The sequence below is a fragment of the Nipponia nippon genome, unplaced genomic scaffold (genome assembly GCF_047370975.1).
Source record: "Nipponia nippon isolate SJK-2023a ecotype South Korea unplaced genomic scaffold, ASM4737097v1 scaffold_5, whole genome shotgun sequence".
NCBI lineage: Eukaryota > Metazoa > Chordata > Aves > Pelecaniformes > Threskiornithidae > Nipponia > Nipponia nippon.
This window is the reverse complement of record NW_028262369.1, coordinates 101041400-101064457: the sequence shown is the minus strand read 5'-3', so window position 1 is coordinate 101064457 and position 23058 is coordinate 101041400. Positions and strand designations below refer to the sequence as shown.

At 39.5% G+C, this 23058-nt stretch overlaps 1 protein-coding gene across 3 annotated transcripts in view; it reads left to right on the top strand.

Moving 5' to 3' along the window:
- The first annotated feature begins 6811 nt into the window (after nt 1-6811).
- Nucleotides 6812-23058, top strand: part of BAZ2B (bromodomain adjacent to zinc finger domain 2B) — a 164984-nt gene continuing 148737 nt past the window's right edge. Inside the window, exons 1-2 of one of the 3 annotated variants that reach the window (XM_087732680.1) lie at nt 6812-6863; nt 11408-11667. Coding sequence is in view for 1 of the 3 variants with exons in the window: in XM_087732676.1 (XP_087588802.1) it covers nt 8559-8561 (3 nt within the window). In the remaining 2 variants the exon portion in view is untranslated. Of the gene's footprint in view, nt 6864-8545; nt 8562-11407; nt 11812-23058 lie in introns of those variants that run through there. The other 2 variants (XM_087732679.1, XM_087732676.1) reach the window with 2 other exon arrangements.

The window sequence follows — 23058 nt, the reverse complement described above, 5'->3', positions numbered from 1 at the left end:
CAGCCGCTCCTCATAAGACTTGTGCTCCAGACCCTTCACCAGCCTTGTTGCCCTTCTCTGGACACGCTCCAGCACCTCGATGTCCTTCTTGTAGTGAGGGGCCCAAAACTGAACACAGGATTCAAGGTGCAGCCTCACCAGTGCCAAGTACAGAAGCACTATCACCTCCCTGCTCCTGCTGGCCACACTATTCCTGATACAAGCCAGGATGCCATTGGCCCTCTTGGCCACCTGAGCACACTGCTGGCTCATGTTCAGGCGACTGTCGACCAACACCCCCAGGTCCTTTTCCCCTGCGCAGCTCTCCAGCCACTCCTCCCCCAGCCTGTAGCGTTGCATGGGGTTGTTGGGACCCAAGTGCAGAACCCGGCACTCAGCCTTGTTGACCCTCACACAGTTGGCCCCGCCCCAACGATCCAGCCTGGCCAGGTCCCTCTGTAGGGCCTTCCTACCCTCCAGCAGATCAACACTTCCACCCAACGTGGTGTCATCTGCAAACTTACTGAGGGTGCCCTCGATCCCCTTGTCCAGATCATCGATAAAGATGAGGAAATGAAAGGACGTAGTATCAATCAATACAATTAATATTAGGCAGCAAAAGCAGGGCAAAGAAATCAGAACTCAGATGACTTTTGTCAATTCATTTGACTTGAGACAAATTGGCAGAAGTTAGGATGGCTCAGAGAACTGAACTAATATATTTGACATTGGGGAAAATAAAACCCCCTATTTTTATCAGAACTCTTCAGTAGAGTGAATGGAAAAAATATTAGTAAAAAACAATGCATAGCTCAAGATCTTAGAGCAGAAGCATACCCTTTTGTACCCTGTAAGATGGAAAATTAATGCTTGATAAGAATGGGTTCAGAAATTCAGTGTTTCCTTAGTAAATACGTTTTATTAATAAATGCTCCATGGAGGAAAAGACAGATTATTGAGGACTTGCTTAGTGATTGGTTTCAAATATAACTACAGGAATTCTTTGCTAGCAGTTTCCTTGCCAGCATCTAGATTTCTTGACAGTAGCACTATAATGATACTAATAAGGTTAGCTATTAAAGCTGTCTGAGACTTACCTTGATCTTCTCTCTTGCAGTCATTAGTATCTATAGACTTCTTGGCTGTCTTCTATGTGCACTGAAGTATACGGAATTAAATCATTTGAGGTTAGTCTGCAATGGGAAAATTGCCTGTTGTTGGCAGTTTCTCCTTAGTCTTAAACAATGTTCAACACTGGACAAACTTGTTGAACTGCCTCTACTACCAACACTGATTTTTGACAGCAGATAATATATCTAATAGAATCCAAGCCTTTTTTATAATTCTTTGTCTTTGGAAATCTTCATTCAGTTTCTACATTGGTGTCTCACGGGAAGAGTTATTCCTCTCTTTCTGTATGTATTGAGAGAAAAAGATCCAAAACTGGCTTGTTTTTTTCCCCAGTAAAATTTAAGACTTGCACTCATGATTACTTTAGAGGCATTATTACCTTTACACTGACTGTGTTAACACTGATTGTGTTAAAGCTCAGGGTTCTTGGCTTCATGTTTCAGACAGCATCTACACATCTCCTTTCAAGTTGAAACTTATATATTTGCCCCAAAATGTTAAAAAATGCTTCCCTAGCCTCTTGTTCAGATACTGTTAACAGGAGATTGAGAAGAGTTTCTGGCGTTACCTTCAATACTTCTACTGTAGAGTTCCATGCTAGAGCTGTGTCCAGCAGTGAAAAAAGGTTAATAAATACGTCTAGTCTAGCTTTTTCATAGTCCTTTCATAAAAGACATAGTCTTTTAAGAAGCAAGTACACCTACTCACCTGTATGTGTACCTGCTTTGCAAAACAAAATAACTGAGTCTTTTCCATCTAAACTGTGTGTTGATGGTTACTCCTTTCCCTCATTGTCTGCCTCAATTCCTCTGTGTGCAAATATACTCTTACCTACTCTAAACATTCACAGATTTTACATTAAACATTTCACTTGCTGTTGCCTAACACTTTTTATGTACATAAATTGACTCATTCAGAAGCGCTGCCCTGTTTGACACCTGCACACATTTTAAACAAAGGAGCATAAACTAGATTTCACTGTATTTAGAAGAATCCTTGCCAATGAGTGAGGTAGGTGAGAAAATTTAATTGTGCAATAAACCACTCCAGTTGAGCATGAAGTCACCTCCAGTCGATCTTATGCTAGCAAAACCCAACTTCAAGCAGAGATAAGCTTAATAACCAAGGTGGTACCTGGACCCAAGTGTTTTCAGGCACTCAGAGGCTGGACTGGCAGTGGGAACACAGACTCCGGAAAAGCGAGGGTCAGTTAAGTCCAGAGCTGTCAGTTTTGCTGCCATGCCACACCGTGCAACCAGGAGGCAAGGCCACGCAACCAGGAGGCAAGGCCACGCAACCAGGAGGCAAGGCCGCGCCTGCCCCCTCACAGCCAGGCAGGCCAGCATGGCTGCCCGACTTTAAACCAAGTTTGGCCAGTCACCGTGGACGTTACTGGATGGCCGATCAGCACGCAGGCAGCTCTGCCCCGCCACCCGCTCCCTCAGCAGGGCTCTGTACCGTAGCTGGCGCGGGGGAAGGCCCGAGTGCGTGCTGTGAGGGCGAGCGGACGGGCACGGGCTGCCGGGCGAGGGCCGCACCACACCGCAGGCGTGCGAGAGCTGCACCGTGGGCGTGAGGAGCAGCGAGGGCCCTGTTCCCGTGCGTCGCTAACTAGATGAAACTGATGTCGGTTTTTGTGAGCTTCCAGCGGGCCTTGTTTGGATATGCATGAGCGTAAGGGAAGAGGTGGACAACTGGGCGACAGCCTTGGGGCTTCAGGGGTAATGAAGGTACTGAGATGCTCCTTGGCTTAATGCTTCACGTGTGCTGGTGTAGGACTGTGAAAACCCAGGTCGGCTCTAGTTTGTGCGCTGTCTTCAACAGCTAGAAATCAAACACATGGCTGAATGTGGGCCAAAGGCCATTAATATGGTAAAATCAGAGAAAAGCTGCAGGGTCTAGCAATTAACTCTATAGGTGTTCTGCTATTTGCTCTAACTTTTTTTTTTTAATAGCAGTTTAAAGTTTTTGCTAAACTGCTGAAGTACCACAGAAAAGGAGATTGAATTTAGTATATATAGCTTATTAAAAATGCTGGGGAAAGCATAGAAGTTATTTTTAACTCTTGCATTTTATGAATGTATGCAATCTTTTACATTATCTGTCATGCAGCTGTATTTATATTTGCTGAGTATGATTTAATGTTGAAATTCAAGACTAGACACTTAGAATGTTTTGGGGTTTTTTTTTTAGTATTTCTCTGTTTATGTTAAAAAATAATGACATGAGAAGCATCAAAGGAATCTTTACTGATTTCCTTGATCAGAAAACTAATTTTTAGAAGCTAAAGTTTGGATTGACATGCTTAATTTGAGAACAGTATCTATTATAGTCATTAAAAGTTCAAACATGATACACTTTTCCCACTCGTGAGAATTCTTATGTGCTTTCACAGAACCACAAATTAGTTGTTTTACCATGCCAGCAAGTGCTTTAGGCAAACTTTTGTCATAGAGCTTTGCCAAAAGCTCTCTGTAGGGGATAGTAATGAATTTATGCAGATTTAATTTTCAACAAAGGAAGTTAGTATAATTTGGGGGGAGAGAAGAAGGGAAAAGGTAGCGGGAAGGCCAAGATTGTGAAAGTTTTGAGTTACCAGTATGTGTATGTCAGCTTTCTACTTTTCTACAGCAAGTTCCTTTTTGTTACAATTGTTTGCCTAAGATACCCCCAAATATATAACAATAAACGTAGGGGGGTTTTAAATTTTCACTAGTAAGGAAAAGGACCTTTTCATGCTTGCTTTCATATCAAGAAATGCTAGTTATTTGATGTACGAAACAGTGTAAAACTTCCTTAATACATGTTTCAATCCTTTCAGAAACACTTTTGAAAAATATTCAAGTTCTGAAAGCTGCAGTAATAATTTCTAGATCTGTAGTTCAGCACTCTGTAGTCCTGAAAGAAGCCTGATCTGTATTTGGGTTATGTTGTGCCATGCATGGTGATGATGTTCTTAGGGTTCTAAGTGAGTGTGAAGAGTTGAGAAATCAAACTGATGATGCAGAAAATATGCTCAGATTAAGAAATAACAGATTAGCAAGAGTTTCTGAAGGCACGGAGATAGGAAAAACGTTTTAAAAAAATGGCAGTAGTCAGTATTGCATTCAGGAAGAATACTTCTGAACTCTTCTACAGTTATAAATTATTATAAACCAAATTCCTAGAAAACAATCAGTTTCTGGAATTTCTTTACCAACATATACAACTAACCTCAGTACAAAACTCCTAAAAAGTTTTTGTCTAGTGTTTGGAAGGTGGAACTTTGTAGGACTTAGAATCACAAGCTTATTTCAGCTCTTAGTTCTGTCTACCTCAGTCCTTATCTATAAAAAGGACATAATAATTAGCAGTTTTCAAATTTAAGGATTACTGTTGGTGAGGCAATGAAGAAAGAACAAGTAAATGTAACTTTTAAGGATCATTGTATAATTTACCTTTGAATCTAATTCTCATCTAGAATAGCATTTATGGTATAGGGGAAAAATGAAATATATTAATTGGTTGATTCTGTTATGCTAAGGACATTCTTTGGACATTAGACCCATGTCCTCTGTATTTCTTTCACTTAATGGTATTGCTGGAAAAGCCATTATCCCAATGGCTGAAAAGATGAGTCAGAGCACTTTGACGTATTGTGTACTTTGTCTTAAATTACTTCACCAGTTATTGTATCAGCGATATTTAATCAAATCAATGAAGTTATCTGCAATAATACAGTATCGGATTAAGTTTTCTGGGAAGAAGTAGTTAACAGAGACTTTTGTAACTGAAAGGTACCAGGGGTTAATGTGTATGTTGGATGAACGGTATTTTAGGATGTTGGGTTTTTTCTTTATGAACATGGTTTTGTAAATTCATCCAACTTATCCTCCAGGTTAGCTTTCTTGCAGTTATCCTTATTCTGTTTTATATATTTTCTATCTTACGGGTGCATCACCAGGTTCTTAAAAGATAAAAGTGTGTTTCTAATGTCTTTAGCGATAAGGACAGACTATGAGAAGAGCTAGAAGCCTAAGAATCTGAACTGCATAAGCAAAGACAGTTTGCGCCTCAAAACTAAAGGCTTTGCAGGCACCAGAGATCTTAATCAAATAAAATTTGGCTGGCATGCATCTCTTTAAAAAAAGAAAAACAAAACACCAAAACCCACCCACCCAACCAAAAAAACATCTCTGTTGTGTCACAGTGTTGGTGAGCGTTGAAAAGAAATTCTGCGTTATTCTGTTTTAATATACTAAACATCAGCTAGACAATATGTATAAATTCTTTGTAGCTTTAAAGGTAGCCAACTGCGTAGTATTTTATGCATAAAACTATTTACACTAAAGGTAACATCTTTAATATCACCATAGAATCATAGAATCGTAGAATACCAGGTTGGAAGGGACCTTAAGGATCATCCAGTCCAACCTTTCTAAGCAAGAGCACGGTCTAGACGAGATGGCCCAGCACCCTGTCCAGCTGAGTCTTAAAAGTGTCCAACTGCGTCTTAAAAATAGCCCAAGTGCAACGTGAATATGTATACACTGACAAAATAATTTGTCATAGCTTCTTTCGGTGCATACTGTACTATATATATGCAGTAGTAATATGCTGTGCTTTCAAATTAATGGACAATTAACAATTAACGAAGAGTATACTGAACTTTTTGCAAGAGTTCTTAATCCTTGTGACCTGGCCGGATTCCAAGTTGGCTAATTACATAAGCTTATTTCCTGCTTAGCTATAGTTTAATGAGAGATGCCATCACTTCCTGTCCTAAACTATTGTGTAGCCTTGCTGCTGTCTAACAGCTGCGGTATGCCGCCCCGAAAGAGTTTCTTTCCGCTGGTGGGTGTAATGACTACTGATCCACGCTGAATTTTGAGGTGGGCTTTTTTGAATCCTTGTGGTTAAAGAAGCAACAGGAGCAAAAAAAACCCCACACTACATCCCTCGATCAGAGAAAACTCAGCTTTAATTTTGGTCCAGAAAAAAGAGAGCTTCATGGACATAAAGAAAATGAAGCAAGGTATTTTGTAAGGTATTTTGTAGAGCTATACAGGGAAGGGGAAATGCCAAATATGCCTAAATAGCAAAAAGCATCTGATTTTTTGGAAGAAGATAAAAATGAACTGGATTTGCAAGTTAGCATTTCCCTGTCTTATTTCTTATAAAAGACTTAGGAAAAAAATGATACAAAAACCCCTTGATTTTTTATTTGGTCACTTTATTTTGCAAAGATTTTGATAGAACAATGTAAGGTCTCATGGTAAGAAAAGATTTTCAGTACCATAATTGCTAACATTACTGTTGGTGAGGCTGGTGTTTTTCCAGTCAAATAGAAACAAGTAACCTAAGTCTTTTCTAATGTAGAAGTATTTTACTACCTGACTGAAAAATTTAAAATGAGCTTGTTTTTTGTTCATTCCAAGGGTCAAAATTATCTCCTGGATATCTGGCCCAAAAAACTTGCAGTTGAAAGCACTCTGGTACTTAGACTTAAACATTGGTTCTGAGTACAAGACAGAGACATATATTTTAACTGTAAAATGGAATGACAATACCGGTATAGAGGGGACATAGTGAAGAACATTTTTTTTATCTATCTACTTTTAAAGGGTTAATAGTTTAATTGTTTGGAATGAACTGACATTTCTCATTATTAGTGATTAAATTGGTTAATAAAAATAATATTTTTGTTCACACTCAGGGCTTTCAGATGGGAGAAGACGTGAAAGAGATGCTGGAGGAGCTACAGAAGCTGCAAGGTTGGAGTATGAGATACTGCTAAAATGGGGTTGGCAGAATAAATCATAGATTTCTCTATCTTTTAAGAAGAGCACAGGTACCCTTTAACAATTGAGGACTGAAGGGAAATAAAATAACTCGTAGCTAATTTTGTCTCTTTCACAGCGAGATGTGTGATAAGAGGAGTGCACTTTCTCGAAAGTGTATTTGGTAAGTTGTGTGTGTAACATAGGCTGATGCAGAAGCTGCTTAGGGAAGATTTTTAGAAGCTTTGATAGTATATGCTGTCTAGCTTCTTTCCCATCCTTTGGAATTTCTTATTTTGGACCTCGTTCAGATCATCTGACTTCAAATCTGTATTTTCTGCAAACAGTTACGGCTGTTCTTCTGGGGATTCATTTTCCTCAGCACCTTTGCAAAGCTTTAGAAGAAAAGCTACCTACATGCTGATTTTCAGCAATTAAACAGCATTTCTTAATGGAAGCAGCTTAGTGGTGAACACATAAATCCAGATGCAAAGCTATTACATTTGTTTTGTCTCGTATATAAACTTGTTTGCGCTTTTAAAGATTCCTTGGCCTTTTGTACTTCTAACCTCTTTCATTATAGTGAGGACAAGTAGATCCTCTTTTGACCACTCTAGGATGACATAATAAAACCAGAGGTGTAAGAGCACAAAGCCAGGAGTACTTAGACATGTTAACTTGTATAAATAGCTGTCAGAGAGTGGTAGCATAACCTCTGCGATGCCCACGAGCATCTGTGATGCGAATAAACCTGCTAAACACAGAGGAAATTCAGCAAAAAGGCTATGCTTTTAACTGGTTTATACTATTATTACTTTTTAATGTAATGTTTTAAAAACATAGATTGCACATCAAAATTGAATGATATATTCAGTTTTTTATGAAAATTGACCTTTGTATTTTTTTATTAATAGCATGCATTAAACGCTAACTGTTTCTACACTTCATCAGAGGAATGACTTGTCCTACTAACCTTGCAAAAACTTTGTTATTTTTTATTTGATGGTAACTTTCTGCTGGTCCTTACGGTGTGTCAAATTTGTCTTAATATATTTTATAACAATAAAATACGTGCTTTGCCAACACTACTCCAGGACATCTGTTAACAGAAGTATATAGCATGGCTTCCAGCCTCTAGTGAATACTGCATAGCCTTTTAAAACACTTTTAAAGACTTTTTGTTTGTTTAGGTGGATAAGAAGGTCTGCCTAGAATAGACCATGTTACAAGATCAGAGTCTGGAAATATTTGTGTGGGTTTTAACTTTACTTGCTGACCTTAAGAGTGTAGCCCCACAAACAGCTGAATTGCTACAAACGAAGGGTTGTAAACCTGTGCTGTTAACCTGTGAACAGGGGTGGAGAAGAGAGGAACCTCTTAAACTGGCTTTGCCGTTGGGGAGATCATTACAGTGAACTCCACCTACCTAGTCCCATAGGAATTTTGGGCTTGACCTCCCAGACATTTATGTATGGTATGTAAATGGTCCTAGTGACATCAGTATAATTATCCAAATGTGTAAGGTTACATGTCTGTAAATATGGAGCTGGCTTGATTTTATTTCTGTTTTCTCCCAATTCAGCAATTAATTTTATGAATGCATTGGTGCAACTAGTTAAAGAAATGTTAATGATAGGGTCAATAAGCATGGCAGAAAAGACGAAAGGAACTACAAAACAATACTCTGATATGGTGTGTATATATATATATTTTCTTTTTTTTTACGGCGCTTATACTGGATGCCTGAAAAGAATGCAAAGGCTAACTATATTTGTAATTAATTCATCACACAAAGAAAGCATAAGAAACAAGAATCCTGTTTTTGTGATACACATGATGCAGTTTGAATTTGCATTTTTTAAAATTGAGAATTACAGCTTTAATATTGCCTCAGGGAGAACGGCCAAATTTGAAAGCTAGGAACCCTTCTGATGTAATAGTTAATCACTTTAAATGCATCAGTAGCATCCACTAACAACAGCTTCTGTTGAAAAAGCATATTAAAACAAAGGAATTGTTAATACATTTTTAAAACCGTAGTAAGTTTTGCAGTAGTAAAACTGATTTGTTTGTGACTAATGGAAAAACCATAACTTTTTAAACATATTTTGGTATAGACTATAAAATACTATGTAGTTACCTAAAACTATTTTCAATTGTTGACTGAAGCCCAAATTGATATTCAGTGCAATGAGAAAGACATTGTTCATATTTTGATGTCAAATATTTCCCAGTGGTTTAGATTTGGATAGTTGACTGAACTTTGTGAAGACAAGAGGTATGTGTTGGGGCCTGTGGTTCTGTACTCAAGTTGATTAAATTCTGTCCTGCTGAGCATTACAGAAAACAAAGATTACATAACATTGTCCAAACATACACACGTCTTTATTTTTCACAAGATAACTACGGTTTGGCTTATTAACAGCAACAAATATATTTAGAATGGTCATTTAGAGTAGTCGTAATAATCATAGATACTAGAATTTATTTTAAATGTTACAAGCAGAGATATTAAATACGTACATAACAGCCAATAAATTTGATAGTGAATTATCTAAATCCATTGTTTGTTTCCCCTTATAAAATCCTGTTATCTCCTGAGTGACAATATTGTTGTCTTAGAAGATGCATGAGTTTTTGATGCATAACATCCTGAGCAAAACAGCTATTTATTGTACCCATACTCATTCTTATCCCACACTCTTTGTTCAAGACCATTATTAGTAAATTTTGAGGTTAGAGAGGTACTGACCCAATCAAACATGTACAGAGCTTGGCCTCCGAGTTAATTAAATACGGGTTAATAACATATTATAAGGAAATCAGTGTCCTTATTACAGTTATTAGGTAGTTAGTCAAATTATAGCTTCAAAGGAATGCAGAGCATGGAGAACTCAGGACTAAATTATGCATTTGAACCTTAGGCCAGCTTTTACTGTTGAGACAGTTTGCTGCTAAAAGAAATTGTGTGTCATTGAAATTAAATGCCTTTCTGGGGATGGAAGGTTCCAGTTTTTAATGAAATTACTGAGTGTGGTGTAGTGAAATGATTAAAATCTGTATTCTGGGAATGTGGCGGACAAAAAAAATCAATAAATGCTAGCAAACCTTTGCTGCTGGATGTGAATCCTGGGAATGAAATAAACTGGTACAAAAATAATAATTAAAAACATATCAGCACGTTAATGTATTTAGCATGAGTCTCGTGAGACATCATCTTCACTAATTTTTAGCATACATTTTACTGTGTAATGAGAAGCTTTCTTTTCTCATATCCGTATTAGGCAGCATTTTTGCCCTTCCCCCAATGTTCCTGCATCGCAATCATTGTGCTTGCACTTATTATGTTACAAATGACCGAGGTAAGGCTGACATTCTCATTGCATGCAAAAAGAGCTAGTCTGCCAAGCTTTTTTTTTTCCTAATGAAGCAGCTTTGTGAAATCTCCCCATGTGTTAATACTAATGAAGATCCTCCAGCACAATTAAAATCACAGCCAGTGGCTGAAGAGGAAACAGAAAACAATGGCATCTTTCTACATATGCATATTTCTTTATGCTGAGATCAGCCTTATTTAGAAATAATGTTGATTTTTAAAATGCTTGTATGTAGCATTTAACAAGGTTAACAAGCTGTACATGTTCTTGAATTCTGCAAGTATGATTTTTGCTCGCTCGTACTGAAATCACTTAGATTTTCTTCGTTGCAGTGTGGTATAACTTTAAATCTGCAGTGTTAGGGTTTATAGGGAGCAGTCCTTTGGCTCTTGAAGTGTACTTTAACCCTGCCTGAGTTTGAGACTATGCCAAAGAAAGAAAAAAGAGGAGGATACCATGTGTGTAGCGTGAAGGGTTGGCGTATGGAAGCACAGCTTTTACTTTTTTACAAATAACCTGTATGGGTTGTTTCGGGCAAGCGAGAACATTGGTACTTAAGAAATGTACTGTATTTTTTTTTTAATTCTTGTGTCAATAGCTGGTGAATTTTAATACTTCCCCATAACTTTAACTTGATTCCCTCACCCTTGTTGCCGGTTTTACTTGAATTTATCTAGTTCTGCTAGAGCATAAAGTCGAACGTTGCTTCCACTGTGGATTTCTGATTTACTAGGCTTCTTTAAAATGTCTCCTCTTTCGGAAATGGGTCGCCTTTGCTCCCCCCCCCCCCCAGTAGATGGCTATTGTTTGTATCACAGATTCTTTGTTGCTGTATTAAAATCTTTTTTTACCTGAAGTTAATCTGCAGCGTGACAATTGATTTAGGTGCCAAAAGTGGGCAACCGTGTTTCTCCGCCGGTCGACAAAGTCGTCATTAAAAAATGACCGAATGCAGGCTTGCATCCTTTTGTCGTTGTTTGAAAAACAGGAACTGTTGATAACTTTTCTAAACAAAAAATGACCGTGCGGAGCGCGCGCGAGGACCGCGCTTGGGAAGCGGGAATGCGGCTCGCTCCCTGCTCCTTCAGGAGCAGAGAGGTCATCGCTGACCGGGGCTGGAGCGAGACAAACAATTCTCCCTTTTTCCCGTCTTGTTAACAGCAACTCGCATTGTCGGCGCGAGGAGCCGGGCGGGCTGACGTCACTCCGGGTTGGCGAAGCTGAAGAGACCTCGCGCAGGGACCTGCTCGCGGCGGCGAGGGCACGGAGCGGCCGGCACTGCGCCCGCCGCGCGCGCGCAGGCCCCCGCCCCCTCCCCGAGCCGCGTGAGGCGCCGCGAGCGCTGGGGAGGGACGGCTCCCGGCACGCGCGCCCGGCCGCGGCCACCTGAGGGGCAGGCGGCGCTCCGGCGGGCGGCGGAGGTGAGTGGGGGCCGCTCGCGTCCGGAGCCGGGAGAGCCCTTCCTCCAGACGAACGCCCGAGACGTTGCCGCGTTTCGCCGCGCCGAGCTGGCGCTCGGGCTCCCCAGTCAGGCTGCGCCCGCCGCTCTGGCCGTCTCGCTGCCGGTGCGTATCGCCTCTTTGTTGTGGCGGGCCGGCCGCCTCTCTGGGCGCGAGCGCAGGTCCCGCCATGGGGCCCTGCCCGGGCAGGGCTGCGGCCGGGCGGCGGCGGCGGCGGCGCCGCGGGGAGGCGAGTTCTGGGGAAGCGGCCGGGGCGTCCCGGGACGGGACGGGACGGCCCGGGTCCCGAGCGATTTTAAACTTCGCTGGTGGCCGCGAGGCCGTCCCTTGCCCGGGCGGCGCCGGTCACGTCTCTGCCGGCGGTCGCCCGCAGCCTCTCGGGCGGCGCGGCGGCCGGTGGCGGCCGCCGGGGCGGCTCTTTTGTGTGGCGCGGTGCGCTCCGCGCCGGCCCTCCCGCCCCTCTCATCCCCCGCCTGCGCACCCGCTCTCCTCTTGCCGCCGCCGAGCTGCCCCGCTTCCCCCGTCCGGCGCCGGCCCGCCGGCCGGGGCTGTCAGGCCGGCCCGGGCGTGCCGGCCGGCAGTGCGCGGGCGCGGAGCGGCGTGAGGCGTTCGGCGGGGTCGCGCGGAGCGGCCGCTGGGAAGGGGGCGCGGGGGGGCGGCGGGAGCGGGCTCTGCCTCGCGGCGGGCGGCCCCCGGCCCCCGCGCGCCTCCGCGCTCCCGAGCGCGGGCGCGTAGGCGCAGCCCCGCCGCGGTGCGCGCTGGCGGGGCGGCGGGCTCGGGGCGCGCGGGGAGCGGGCGCCGCTCCGCGCACCCGGCTCGCGGCGGGCCCCTCCGCCTTTATCTTTTGTGCGGGTTGCTTCCTTGTGAAGAGAAACAAGCAGCTGCGGCCCTGGGCCGAGTTGTTGAAATTTATCCCTTTGTGTATATTACAATATCCTCCATTTTTCTGCCCTCTAAACAACGAGCCTTTCGCCATCTTGGGCAAATTTTTATTCCCAAGTCTGTCCGTCTCTTTTAGGAGGGAATGAGTGGAAATCCTGAAAGTCCTTTTGGATAAGACTCAAAGTTTAGGAAATGTTACAGGGACCGACAGTGACGTCATGTAAAGTTTAAGGGGAATTTTTCCAAGAGTGTGTGCTTTCCCCCGGAATTCCTGATCTAACGTGTTGTAAACCGCACTTTAAAGAGAAAGGTTCCTAGTTGAGACTGCACGTTCAGGGAGCATTAAGAATATGCTTCAGTCTCTGGTTTTGTAACAGTAATTCTGTAATTGTGCTTTTGGGTTATTCCCCCCCCCCCTTTTTTTTCCCTGGCCTTTAGTATTTAATATGTAATGCTTGCTTAACTGTTTGGTTGTTTAAAAACAAAAATTCCAAAGTTCTTACGTTAAATAACGAATCATCTGGAGATTTGCATTATTTTTGTTTACGGAAAGTAGTAATCTGATGTGAAGTTTACGTGAAACACTTGGTACAGAATCTTCCCTGAGGAATAAACAGTTTCTATTTGGGATGAGGAACATGGAAATACACAGTTGTTCCATTTTTAAATGACGGATTTGGGGGGCATATTTGAAAGTAACAAACTCATTAAGCTATATTGTTAAAAAGTTCAGCTGGAAAAGTACTTTATACATATGTTACATGTAGTTTGGGTTATGTTCCAAATACTGTATAATGCGGGTGGCAAAACGTAGTTACTATGCTAAACTAATTAAAAAAAAAAAAATCTCTTTACCTCTGGCAATAAGCTCTGTGTCAGCTGTTGTGAAAAGGGAAACAATAAAAGGTACTGTTCTGTTAATTTACTTCTCAATTGCACTTTTTTTTTAAATCTCATACAAGTTTTTCTGGTCACATGATATGACTTAGTGAAACACAGGGTACTTGATAAGGACTGACTATTGTAGGTAAAGTTCCATTTTTCCATTCTTCTTCCTATACTCGTCTTACTTGCTGCATATTTACAGTCACACTAAAGAGAACATGAAACTGCCTGTATTTAATTTGCATTTTCTTTGTCTTCAGCTTGGAGAAAAACACTGACAACAGTTAACATAGAAAGTGATAGGAATAGCTGTTAGTACATCAAGACTTTTTTCCTATCCAAGTCAGTATATTGAATGATGTACCTAAAGTGTCCTTAAGCTTATGTTGGAAGAAATGTCGGATACTTACCTCGAGGGGGGGTGTGTGTGTGGTTTGGTTTTTTTTTTTTTGTTCTTTTTTAAATGCCTCAGAAGGTGTGGTTGAATTGAGTATTTGCCAGCTACGTGAATATTAGGTAGATGAAATTGTTTAAATAGTTGAAAGCGTGTACAACAGATGGTTCTAAATTATACATGCAACGAAGGTCTAGAAGATTTGACAGATTATAAATGGTGAGCAACAGAGGATAAATAGTTTCAGAAAATAATAGTATACGTGATGTCTCATACCCGTAGTAAACTATGTACACGTTTTTTGTCACTGCTGCAAAATCAATAAACTACATAATATTAAGAAAATAGTAGCCAAGGTAATTTTTGTAAAGTGTGTATAGAGGAAGCATTAGGAGTTGTTAAGGGATCTCTTTGATGTTCAAAAAATTTTATGTTCACTTCAGGCAGGGGCTATTTGTTTAATCATAGATGGTGCCAATTCCTTGCTAGCAGGGGAGTATTAATATCAGGTTGTGATGAAGTTCTTCATAAATAGAACTCTCTGGAGAGTAATAAATGTTTCTTCAGAGGGTCAGGCAATGTTCCCTTTTCATTACTGACCCAAAGTCTGTTCTGAATGGCACAAAATAAGGCTTTGTGACTAATGTATATTGAAAATAAACTAGCATTGTGGTACTGGTATTTCTCATGCTAAATTTTTTTAACTGACTATCCCTGTGCTGGGTTCCTTACAAGTCAGTGTTCCCACAAAGAGTAATTGTTTTTAAGATTCGTTCTTGTAGATTGTTGTAGGTTGTCAATAACATTTTTGGTGAGAAATAGTTGATTTTCATGAACGGGGATAAGATGCTTTGCATTTTCAAAAGATAAATTAGCAATATTTTTATATTACGGAGGGAATAAGCATTGGTTGACCACTGCAGTATATTTGTTTAATCTTTATACTGACCTTATGATAAGAGAGACTGAATTTTTTGTCTTTTTGGGAGACACTGAAAATGCAAATAAGAAAGTCTTTCTTTTTAGGTCCTGTTGCCCTTTTTCTCATTTTCTTTGTTTGCATTGTTTATTATGGAGCTGCAGTGTAAAGGAGCAGATGTTTTGCAAAACATCCTGATGTGTTGCTTTTTCTTATGGGAGTGCATAACTGTTCCTTCTGATGCATCGACTTGACAGCTGGTTGATTTCATGGAACTGCTAAGAAGCCATTAGTGGTGTCATTGAATTGAAACAGAGCAGTCACTCCCAGCTTGAACTGCAATTGTTAATGTCTTTGTTGCTACTTTTCTGTTCCTACACAGAGATGTGGAATATCACAGTTGCAAAGAAGAGGAAGTTTGTGCTCTCTGTCTCATCTCCCTGAATTAGGGAAAGGAGGCATTAGTACTTGACGGGTTTTAGTTTTATAATATTCTTATAATGGCCTGTTTGGGATTAAGAGATCTTAGCTGTTGGGAGGTAGATTTAGCACAACCAAAAATGCAATTTGCTACACATACACACCCTGACACAGTAAGGGCATCCCACAGTTCAAATCGCTTCATTGTGATTCTGCCCCCCTCAGTCCCTAATACGGGTATCTTTAAATAAAACCAAATAGGTTGTGGTGTGTTGTTGGTTTTTTTTGTTTTTTTTTTTTAAATCAGCAAACTTTATTCTAATAGAAGATTACAGAAGAATGGTACTTTGTGTTTCCATCACTTAGATAATTTGGCCCAACGCAGATTCCCAAAGTCTACCAGTTTTCTCCCAAGTGTGGTTCAACTTTTGAGTTAATTTTGTTTTACTACAGTACATTCAGTAAAGTATGTGATACCACATTATAAACTAGTTTGTGATTATAAATTGCCATCAGAAGAAACACTGACACAGGTGTCAAGGACAGCAGTGGTTTTTGTGATTGCTGGATAGTTTACAACATCTCAAACATCGACAAAATGTAGTAACTATGTGTTGGTCAACGTTTTAAAGAAATTGGAAGTTTGTGTTGAAGATAACATTATGCAGAATTCAACGTTTACATACAGATGATCTTCCGCACTGCATCAAAGAAAGAAATGAAATGTCCTCTTTGTGACTGACATTTATGCTTTTTAAGAATTTTTGGTTATACTGCTACCTTTTTACTTAAAAACTATGTTTGTTGTAGTCCTTCTGTGCAATGGTAGAATGAAAGCGCATCTTTGTTCTAAGTGAGAGGTAGGGGTTTGGATTTCTTCCCTGCTTACTCGTTACTGATGAGGAACAGAAACAAGGATACTGTATTAGTAAGATTAGAGAAAATAGATCCTCCCCCACCCCACTCCCCCAAATTTTCCTGCTTATTCAAAAAAGGGGGGGGGGAGGGGGAGAAAAAAGCAACAAACAAATCAACAAGGGGTCACCAGAAGATTTGCATAAGGAAAATAGTAGGTTCACATTAATTTTTTTTATTTGTGTTTCTTAGTACTTTTATGAAGGTGAGAATGTGTTAGTTCACTGTTACACAGATAAGGACTCTGATGCACAGAAGGATTTAGTCTTTTACCAATGTGACACGAAGTAGAGGTAGAAAGAAAAGCTGTCTTCGCTGACTTTAATCTGTAGTGTGCTGGGTAGATGTTTCCTTGAAAACTGAAATGCATGGTTTGTTATTCTGCAGAGCGTAATGCTACTCGAGTAGGTAAGTCGAGTGCACATAGTTGTTAAAAAGAAATTGGGGCCATGTTTTCATCTAGTCTCTGCAGAAGGGCCAAGCAAGATGCAGTATTTTTCTGTTACTTTCTTAATCATACGATTTTAAGTTAAAAAAAAAAATGTGGAACATTTAATCCAGTTAGCATACAGTTTCACGTATTAGCGGTGTTAAGTTCTTGCTTACTGTTTTATTTCTTTACTGCCCTAAATTTACAGTTATATAATGCCGTGGTCTTGAGACATTCCTTAAAAAGAAAAAAGTCAATATGTTTTTTAAAGTCTGATACAGAAGTTCCTTCGAGATTTAAATGAAAATAAAACAAAAAAAACCTTACTAATTTTACAGTATCGTTCTGATTTTTGTTTCTTTTTTGGGGGAGGGAGGAGAAACTGTGATTTATTTTATTGTGGTATTAGCATATAATGAGACCACCAGGTGGAAGAAACACTCCCAGAGAGTGAGGAAGTCTTAATGCTTGTTTCAGTTTTTTAATGTAGCAACAAGGAAAGGAGGACACAGGGTTTTCCCCTGCTTAGTTTAACAGAATTAATTTATGCGTTTGACAAAATTCCTAATATCAGTTTATTCTCTTTTTATGTGAGTGTTTTTCAGATCGGTGGGGAAAAGACAAGTATCAAAGGAAGCATACATTTTTAAACCTTGCCTAGTGACAGATGATCTCTCAGACATAGCCTCTGAAAGTATGGACTTAAAAAAAGATGTGCTGGGCTTGTCAGTGTCTGTTTCATTCTTTCAGAAGGTTGATGCCTGTTGCCATTAACGTGAAATCTCTCCCATTGCCTTCCTACTCACACCCATCAGGGCCTCCTGAATGTCTTGTTTTCTGTGTGTAAAGGACATAAGACTCTCTTTTCACTTGATGTAGGTCAGGCATTGTAAAGAGCTGAATGGGTTAAGCCTTGGTAGTTTGCAAAAAGCGATTGCAGAGATTTTTCTAGCCCCTGAGGGAGGAATCACACAAAACCTTAAAATTCAAACTACTAAAAATGTAAAGGTATCACTGAAAAATTGGTCTATCTGATGGACTGTTTACATTAGTAATGGTCCCATTGAAATCAATGGGACTGCTGAGTATAAAGACTTGTCTCGGGTAATGTTTGCAGCATAAAAGCTTGGAAAAGAACGTAGGTTTAGAAATAATGCAGTGGCCATCAGATAGTGTTGTCTTCTTTTTGGAGCCTCAAGCAGAACTTCTGCTCTGGAATTGTTGGAACAGATAATGAAGAATGAAGCTAGATTTTCTCTAGAATATTTATTAAATACGTTAATTTAAAGGCACAAAATACTCTGCCTAGCTGTTCTTGAGCTTGAATCTCAGTTGTGAGACTGTTGGATGAGAAGCTAAAACTTTGAAGTCTTCTAGGGAGTATTTTTTCCTTCACTTCGAATACATAGCTAACTTTTTTTGGATTGTGACCCTATTTATTAATCGATTTATATTAATGAATTAATGCTTTTCTAATGCTGAAAGATTCTTTAATAAACAATGCATTGCGTTTTATCAAATGCTTATTTTAGAACAGTGGTGTGTGGTATCCAAATATAATCAGCACAATAACCCCACAACCCCCTCCTCAGCCCTCAGTCTTTTCTTATACAAAAGAAAACCAGATTGACAGAAATTATTGCAGTGGTCCATCGGATGCATAGGGACATAATTGTGTGGATTTTGCCCCATTTTCTGTTCTTGCACTTTTCCACAAGCATGCACTCATTAATCAAAGACACTGTACTCCTGCTGAGGGCAGAGAGGTTCATCAAATTGGCAGCCAGTTTGGTGTAAAGAACAATGTACTGAAGCTCTTAACGTGCTAGGACATAAATAAATCTAAGGTCTTTGTATGCAAACCCTGGAGGTTAATACTGTATAATTCAATGTCCTGTCTTTGTTTTTATGATTGATGTTTTTAAGTGTTTGAAGCTTGATGCAAGCCTTCAAGCAGGTCAGGGCTGACCATCTGATTGGCTGAAGCAAAAAAGCATTAGCTTGGCAGAGGGACTTTCGTGTATGCTGTGGAGATATTTTTTTCTTTTTATTTTTTGACTGGGACATCATTGTTGTATTGCCTGAGCTGTTATAGGAAAGTTCTAGAGATTGACAACCCCTGCTGCGATAATGGACTTAGTGCATGAAACGCCCATAGTTTGGTCCTATTTGTTCTGAAGCTTACTGCTATTTGTATCCTTAACAGAACTAACATGTAGAACAAGCAAAAACTACTGGGATTTCCCTGTAGAAATAGTGCTGGGATTTGGCTTTAACATGAATTGGTTGCATATTCATAATTTAAGAACAGCTGGTTACAGCAAGCACATAGTCATTTGCAAGCTATTATAAACCGTTCTACTCACACATGTAGGCTGTGCTTGAGCCTTTTTTTTTTTTTTTTTTTATTGATCTACCTGCATTTGAAATCCGGTCACTGCAGCCACAGAGGCCTTTCATTTTAGCTGTGCTTTCATCGTAGAACAGCCTCAGTATTAAATATTTAATTTTAACTAAATGCAGAGTAAAATGGTAAACTGTGAGCTTCGGAAACAAAGTGTAAGGGTGAGCAGTGACATATATCTTGAAAACAAAATCTTGTTATGTAAAGCAGCCTAAAAAAGTAACATCAACCAACCTTTATAGTCTTTTGGTAGCTTTATTGTTCTGAATAAGAAATCTTTGTTAGATTTACCCAAGGTTACCTTGCTGAAACTGTAGTTGCTGAAATTTGTGGTTTTCATGCATTGTATGCCCAGTGCTTTTGGAGGAAAGCCCACAAGTATAAAACGTGATTATATATAGTAAGCACAGTCTTGCTGAGTGTCACATGGAAAAAATAATGGATGTATTAGAAGTGACTGTACTCTTATATGGGTAAGCCTATCTATCGTTATAATGTGAAAAATACATACTTGGAAATATTGGTTAGTAACATATACAAGCTATGCTAGTGTAGTTCACTCCCCACCCCCTTTCAGTTTTGCTTTTCCAGGTTAGAAATAAAGTGAGGCATTTCCACTAGTTTATACACTTAGTCTGATAACTTTTCTGTATCTTTGCTTGCCCTAGTGACTGGAACTTCTAAAAGGAGAACTATACTTTTGACTATAAAAACCATTTTTCTGAAAATCCTTAGCTCCTGTGGAAATAAAGGGGAGCCCAAAATGCCCACTCTTACACATCTTTTGATCCAGTACGTTGTAAGTTACTACCTGGCATGTAGACAGAAAGTATTGCTGAGGAAAGATGTAAACAAATTCTTACTTCATATATGTGGATACAGGAAGATGGGAAGCCATTAAGGAAGGTTCTTTCCTGTGTCAGTTAGTGAGTTAAAAATACCAGGCATACATGCCTGAAAGAGAGTCTAGTTTTTCAAGCTGTATCAGTTGATTTAATAAAAGATATTATCACTCCCTACAGCTGTGGTCTTTTCTAAGTAGTTACAGCAATTTTAAAAAGGCTAAACTGTAAGAAATGCAAACCAGTATTTTTCCATTGCAGCTCTGATCATTTTTCATCCTTGGAGTTACCCTTAAGCACCTCACTGCTTCTTTTCAATGTTGATGAAAGAGCTAGATCAGAGATAATAGTTGAGACTACAACTGTGTGGTTTAGGAGAAAAGTGAGGCAGAAGAGTGCTTGATAGTTAGATCATTTGGGGACCCAACCTCTACAACAGCTGTGTTGCTAGAAACAAATTCTTTATAGCACAGCTGTAAGAGCTTTCAAAGCAAGGAGAATTCCTTTTTTTTTTTTTTTTTTTTAAACTCACCAAGTCTAATATTAGAAACAATAGAGTCCCATTTTGGCTCTTGCAGGGAAATTACCTTAAGTGGGACTCCAAAGAAGTAAACGGATGCCTCTGCCCCTTGAAACACTGAATGGGCATAGCCTACTTAGTAATAATCATTGACAGTCAGACAACAGCAGACAGTGATTGAATTTTTTTCACCATGTTGTCAATATAGACCGTGTTAAAAAGCTACTGTCCCAAAGAAGGTCTGAGAAATGCAAAGAAAGTTGAGATCCAAAGTCTTGATTAAAAACAACGAAAGGGTGTAGATTATTGAAAAAAATCACAGTAATGCATTCCAGCAATATTTTATCTTTCTGGCAACTTAGTAGAAAAAACACTCAGATTTAGTTGTACCTTGAATGTATCTGAGAAAGATATGGAGGATAGGGTTTAAACAAAGTGGGTGGGTGTTTGAACACAAAATAGGGATATCCCAAACTGCTAAGTCTTTGGATGGCATACTAGAGGCCTTCCATTTGGCAAGTTTGTTTGTTTTTCTTTTTTTTTTTTTTAAACTTGCCAACAGCTACCAAATGAAAATAATACTGAGGGGTTTGTATAGTTTACTTGCTACTTCATGCATGTGAGAGTGTTTGGAGAAGTAAATTTTAGAAGAATAAAAAAGGCTTAAGGAAAGAATATATTCCTAAAATGACAACAAACTGTTGCTGAAGGTCCTTTACTGTTTGGTGTTAAACTGTGATATTAGCAGTACATTTTTCTGCAGTTGTCGTCTTTTTTTCTTTTCTAGAAGTGCTTTTCAACCCTTATTTTCTCTCCCCTGAGTCTTAAACGTATAGCAAGTTGTCTTCACTGAACCAAACATATTTTTGAACAACAGTGGGAAGTATTGATTCGATAGTTGAGCCTTGTGCAGAGGGTTAGTTTTGAAGTAGTTTTTTACGACTGCGTGAAAAAGCGTGTTCATCACGCAAAGCAGTAGTCAAAGGGTGTGCTGGGAAGGAAGGAACTCACTCTTGCTTGTTTCAGGGTAAAACTAGTGTTAAGTGCACTAATGAGTGCGATCAGTTTTATAATGCCCTTTTTCTCCTGGCATTAGGAAATAAAAAGGAACAGATTATGCTAGGAAATTTCCCTTTTATTTGTATGTGATAAAGATACAGAGCAGCTTGGAATACTTTGCTGTTTTTCTGAGAGATGTTTTCTGTGTGTCAAGCTGTTTCCGATTATCATTGAGGTAAATTTATAATCTTTTGACTCTTGCAGATGCCAGTAGATTTTCAGTGTTAACAATTATGATGTTATGGATATACAGCATATTGCAAAGTTTATTGTGTTGATACAAGTGGTTTATACACAGTAGTATTTAAATGTAGCCTACAGTCTTTTTGCAGTTGTGGAAATGAATTATGTATTTTGAGAGATCCGTTAATAGTGTAAAGACTTTATAATAAAACAGGCATGTAGGGGGGGACAATCACTTTTTAAAATTTCTTTTCCTCAATGCTTAATTTATGTAATTATTGTAGTTTTGGTATCTTGTGAAGTGCTTAAAATAAATACACAAGCAATTATCTTATGGAATGATCTGTGTTATATGTTGTAGGAGACATTTGAAATGCAGGTAAGTGGGAACTCTAACACACTTGGTAAAGCTGAGTTACTTTTTTTTGCTTCATACTTTGACCTCAGCAGAACTGGCCTGCATTCTATTAATTTTATAAAACTTGGACTGAGGGAAGGGTTCATTCTTTAGTTGTCCCTGTTGCTTCCAGCAGCATAGGAGCATAGGCAATAACATAGATAATTTTGAGTGCTGGGATAGTTAGGTAATGTGTATAAATCTTCGTGTTCATTGTATTATGTTCTGTTTATACACAGAATCTTATTCTTTAGTTTAGCAGCCCCTTACAGGTGTCTGTTGCCATATATAATTCGAGTGATTCATAACTCAATAAGAATTTGCAGAAAACTACAAAAGTTTGCTTAAATTTTAAAGAGCTATTTGGGTGTCAAATTTCAAGTCTGATTCTTTATAATAGTCACTTCAGATTTTTTAGAAAAAAATCATATGCTAATTTCTGGGAGAGACCCATGCCAGAGAAGATGATCCAGAAATAGTACATCAGTATGCTTGGCTGAAAATAGCACTGCAAGTTGTAATACGTGGTTTAGCAAGGGCTGCTGATTGTGGAAAGCGTTGACAAACACTTACACAGACAATTTTTTCAGAGATGTTTCAGAAGAATATTTGAGGTGTACAGTACTTGATGTTTAGGAGCAAAAGTTGCATTTTATTGTGTTAGGATTTAGTCAGCCTGGAGATGCACAGTGACGCCTGTTTAAGTACAGCATTAGACAGATTGGTATATAGTTCTTACCAGCCTAACTGAAATAAAGGAACAGTTTAGAGAAGTTACCTGTGTTATTTACTTATGTTACTTATGATCTCAGAATGTCAAGGGTAGAAATGAAGATTCATGTATTGTTTTGGACGTACAGTGATCTAGTACTGTGTTAAAAAGTTTCTCTGGCTTGGTAAGAAGGGATAGTTGCTGACTAGACATGCTGGTAGGCATGGCTAATTGTCACGGGTTTTTTTCATTCATGTTTTTTAATATTAAAGTTTGCAGTGGTTTAATTGGAGAAAAAAGTAGGATGACAAGTAAATGACTGGTACTTGTGAGTTGTTTGCCTGTCTTACTAGCCATGGAAAGACATTCACAGAATCAGTTAATGCCCAT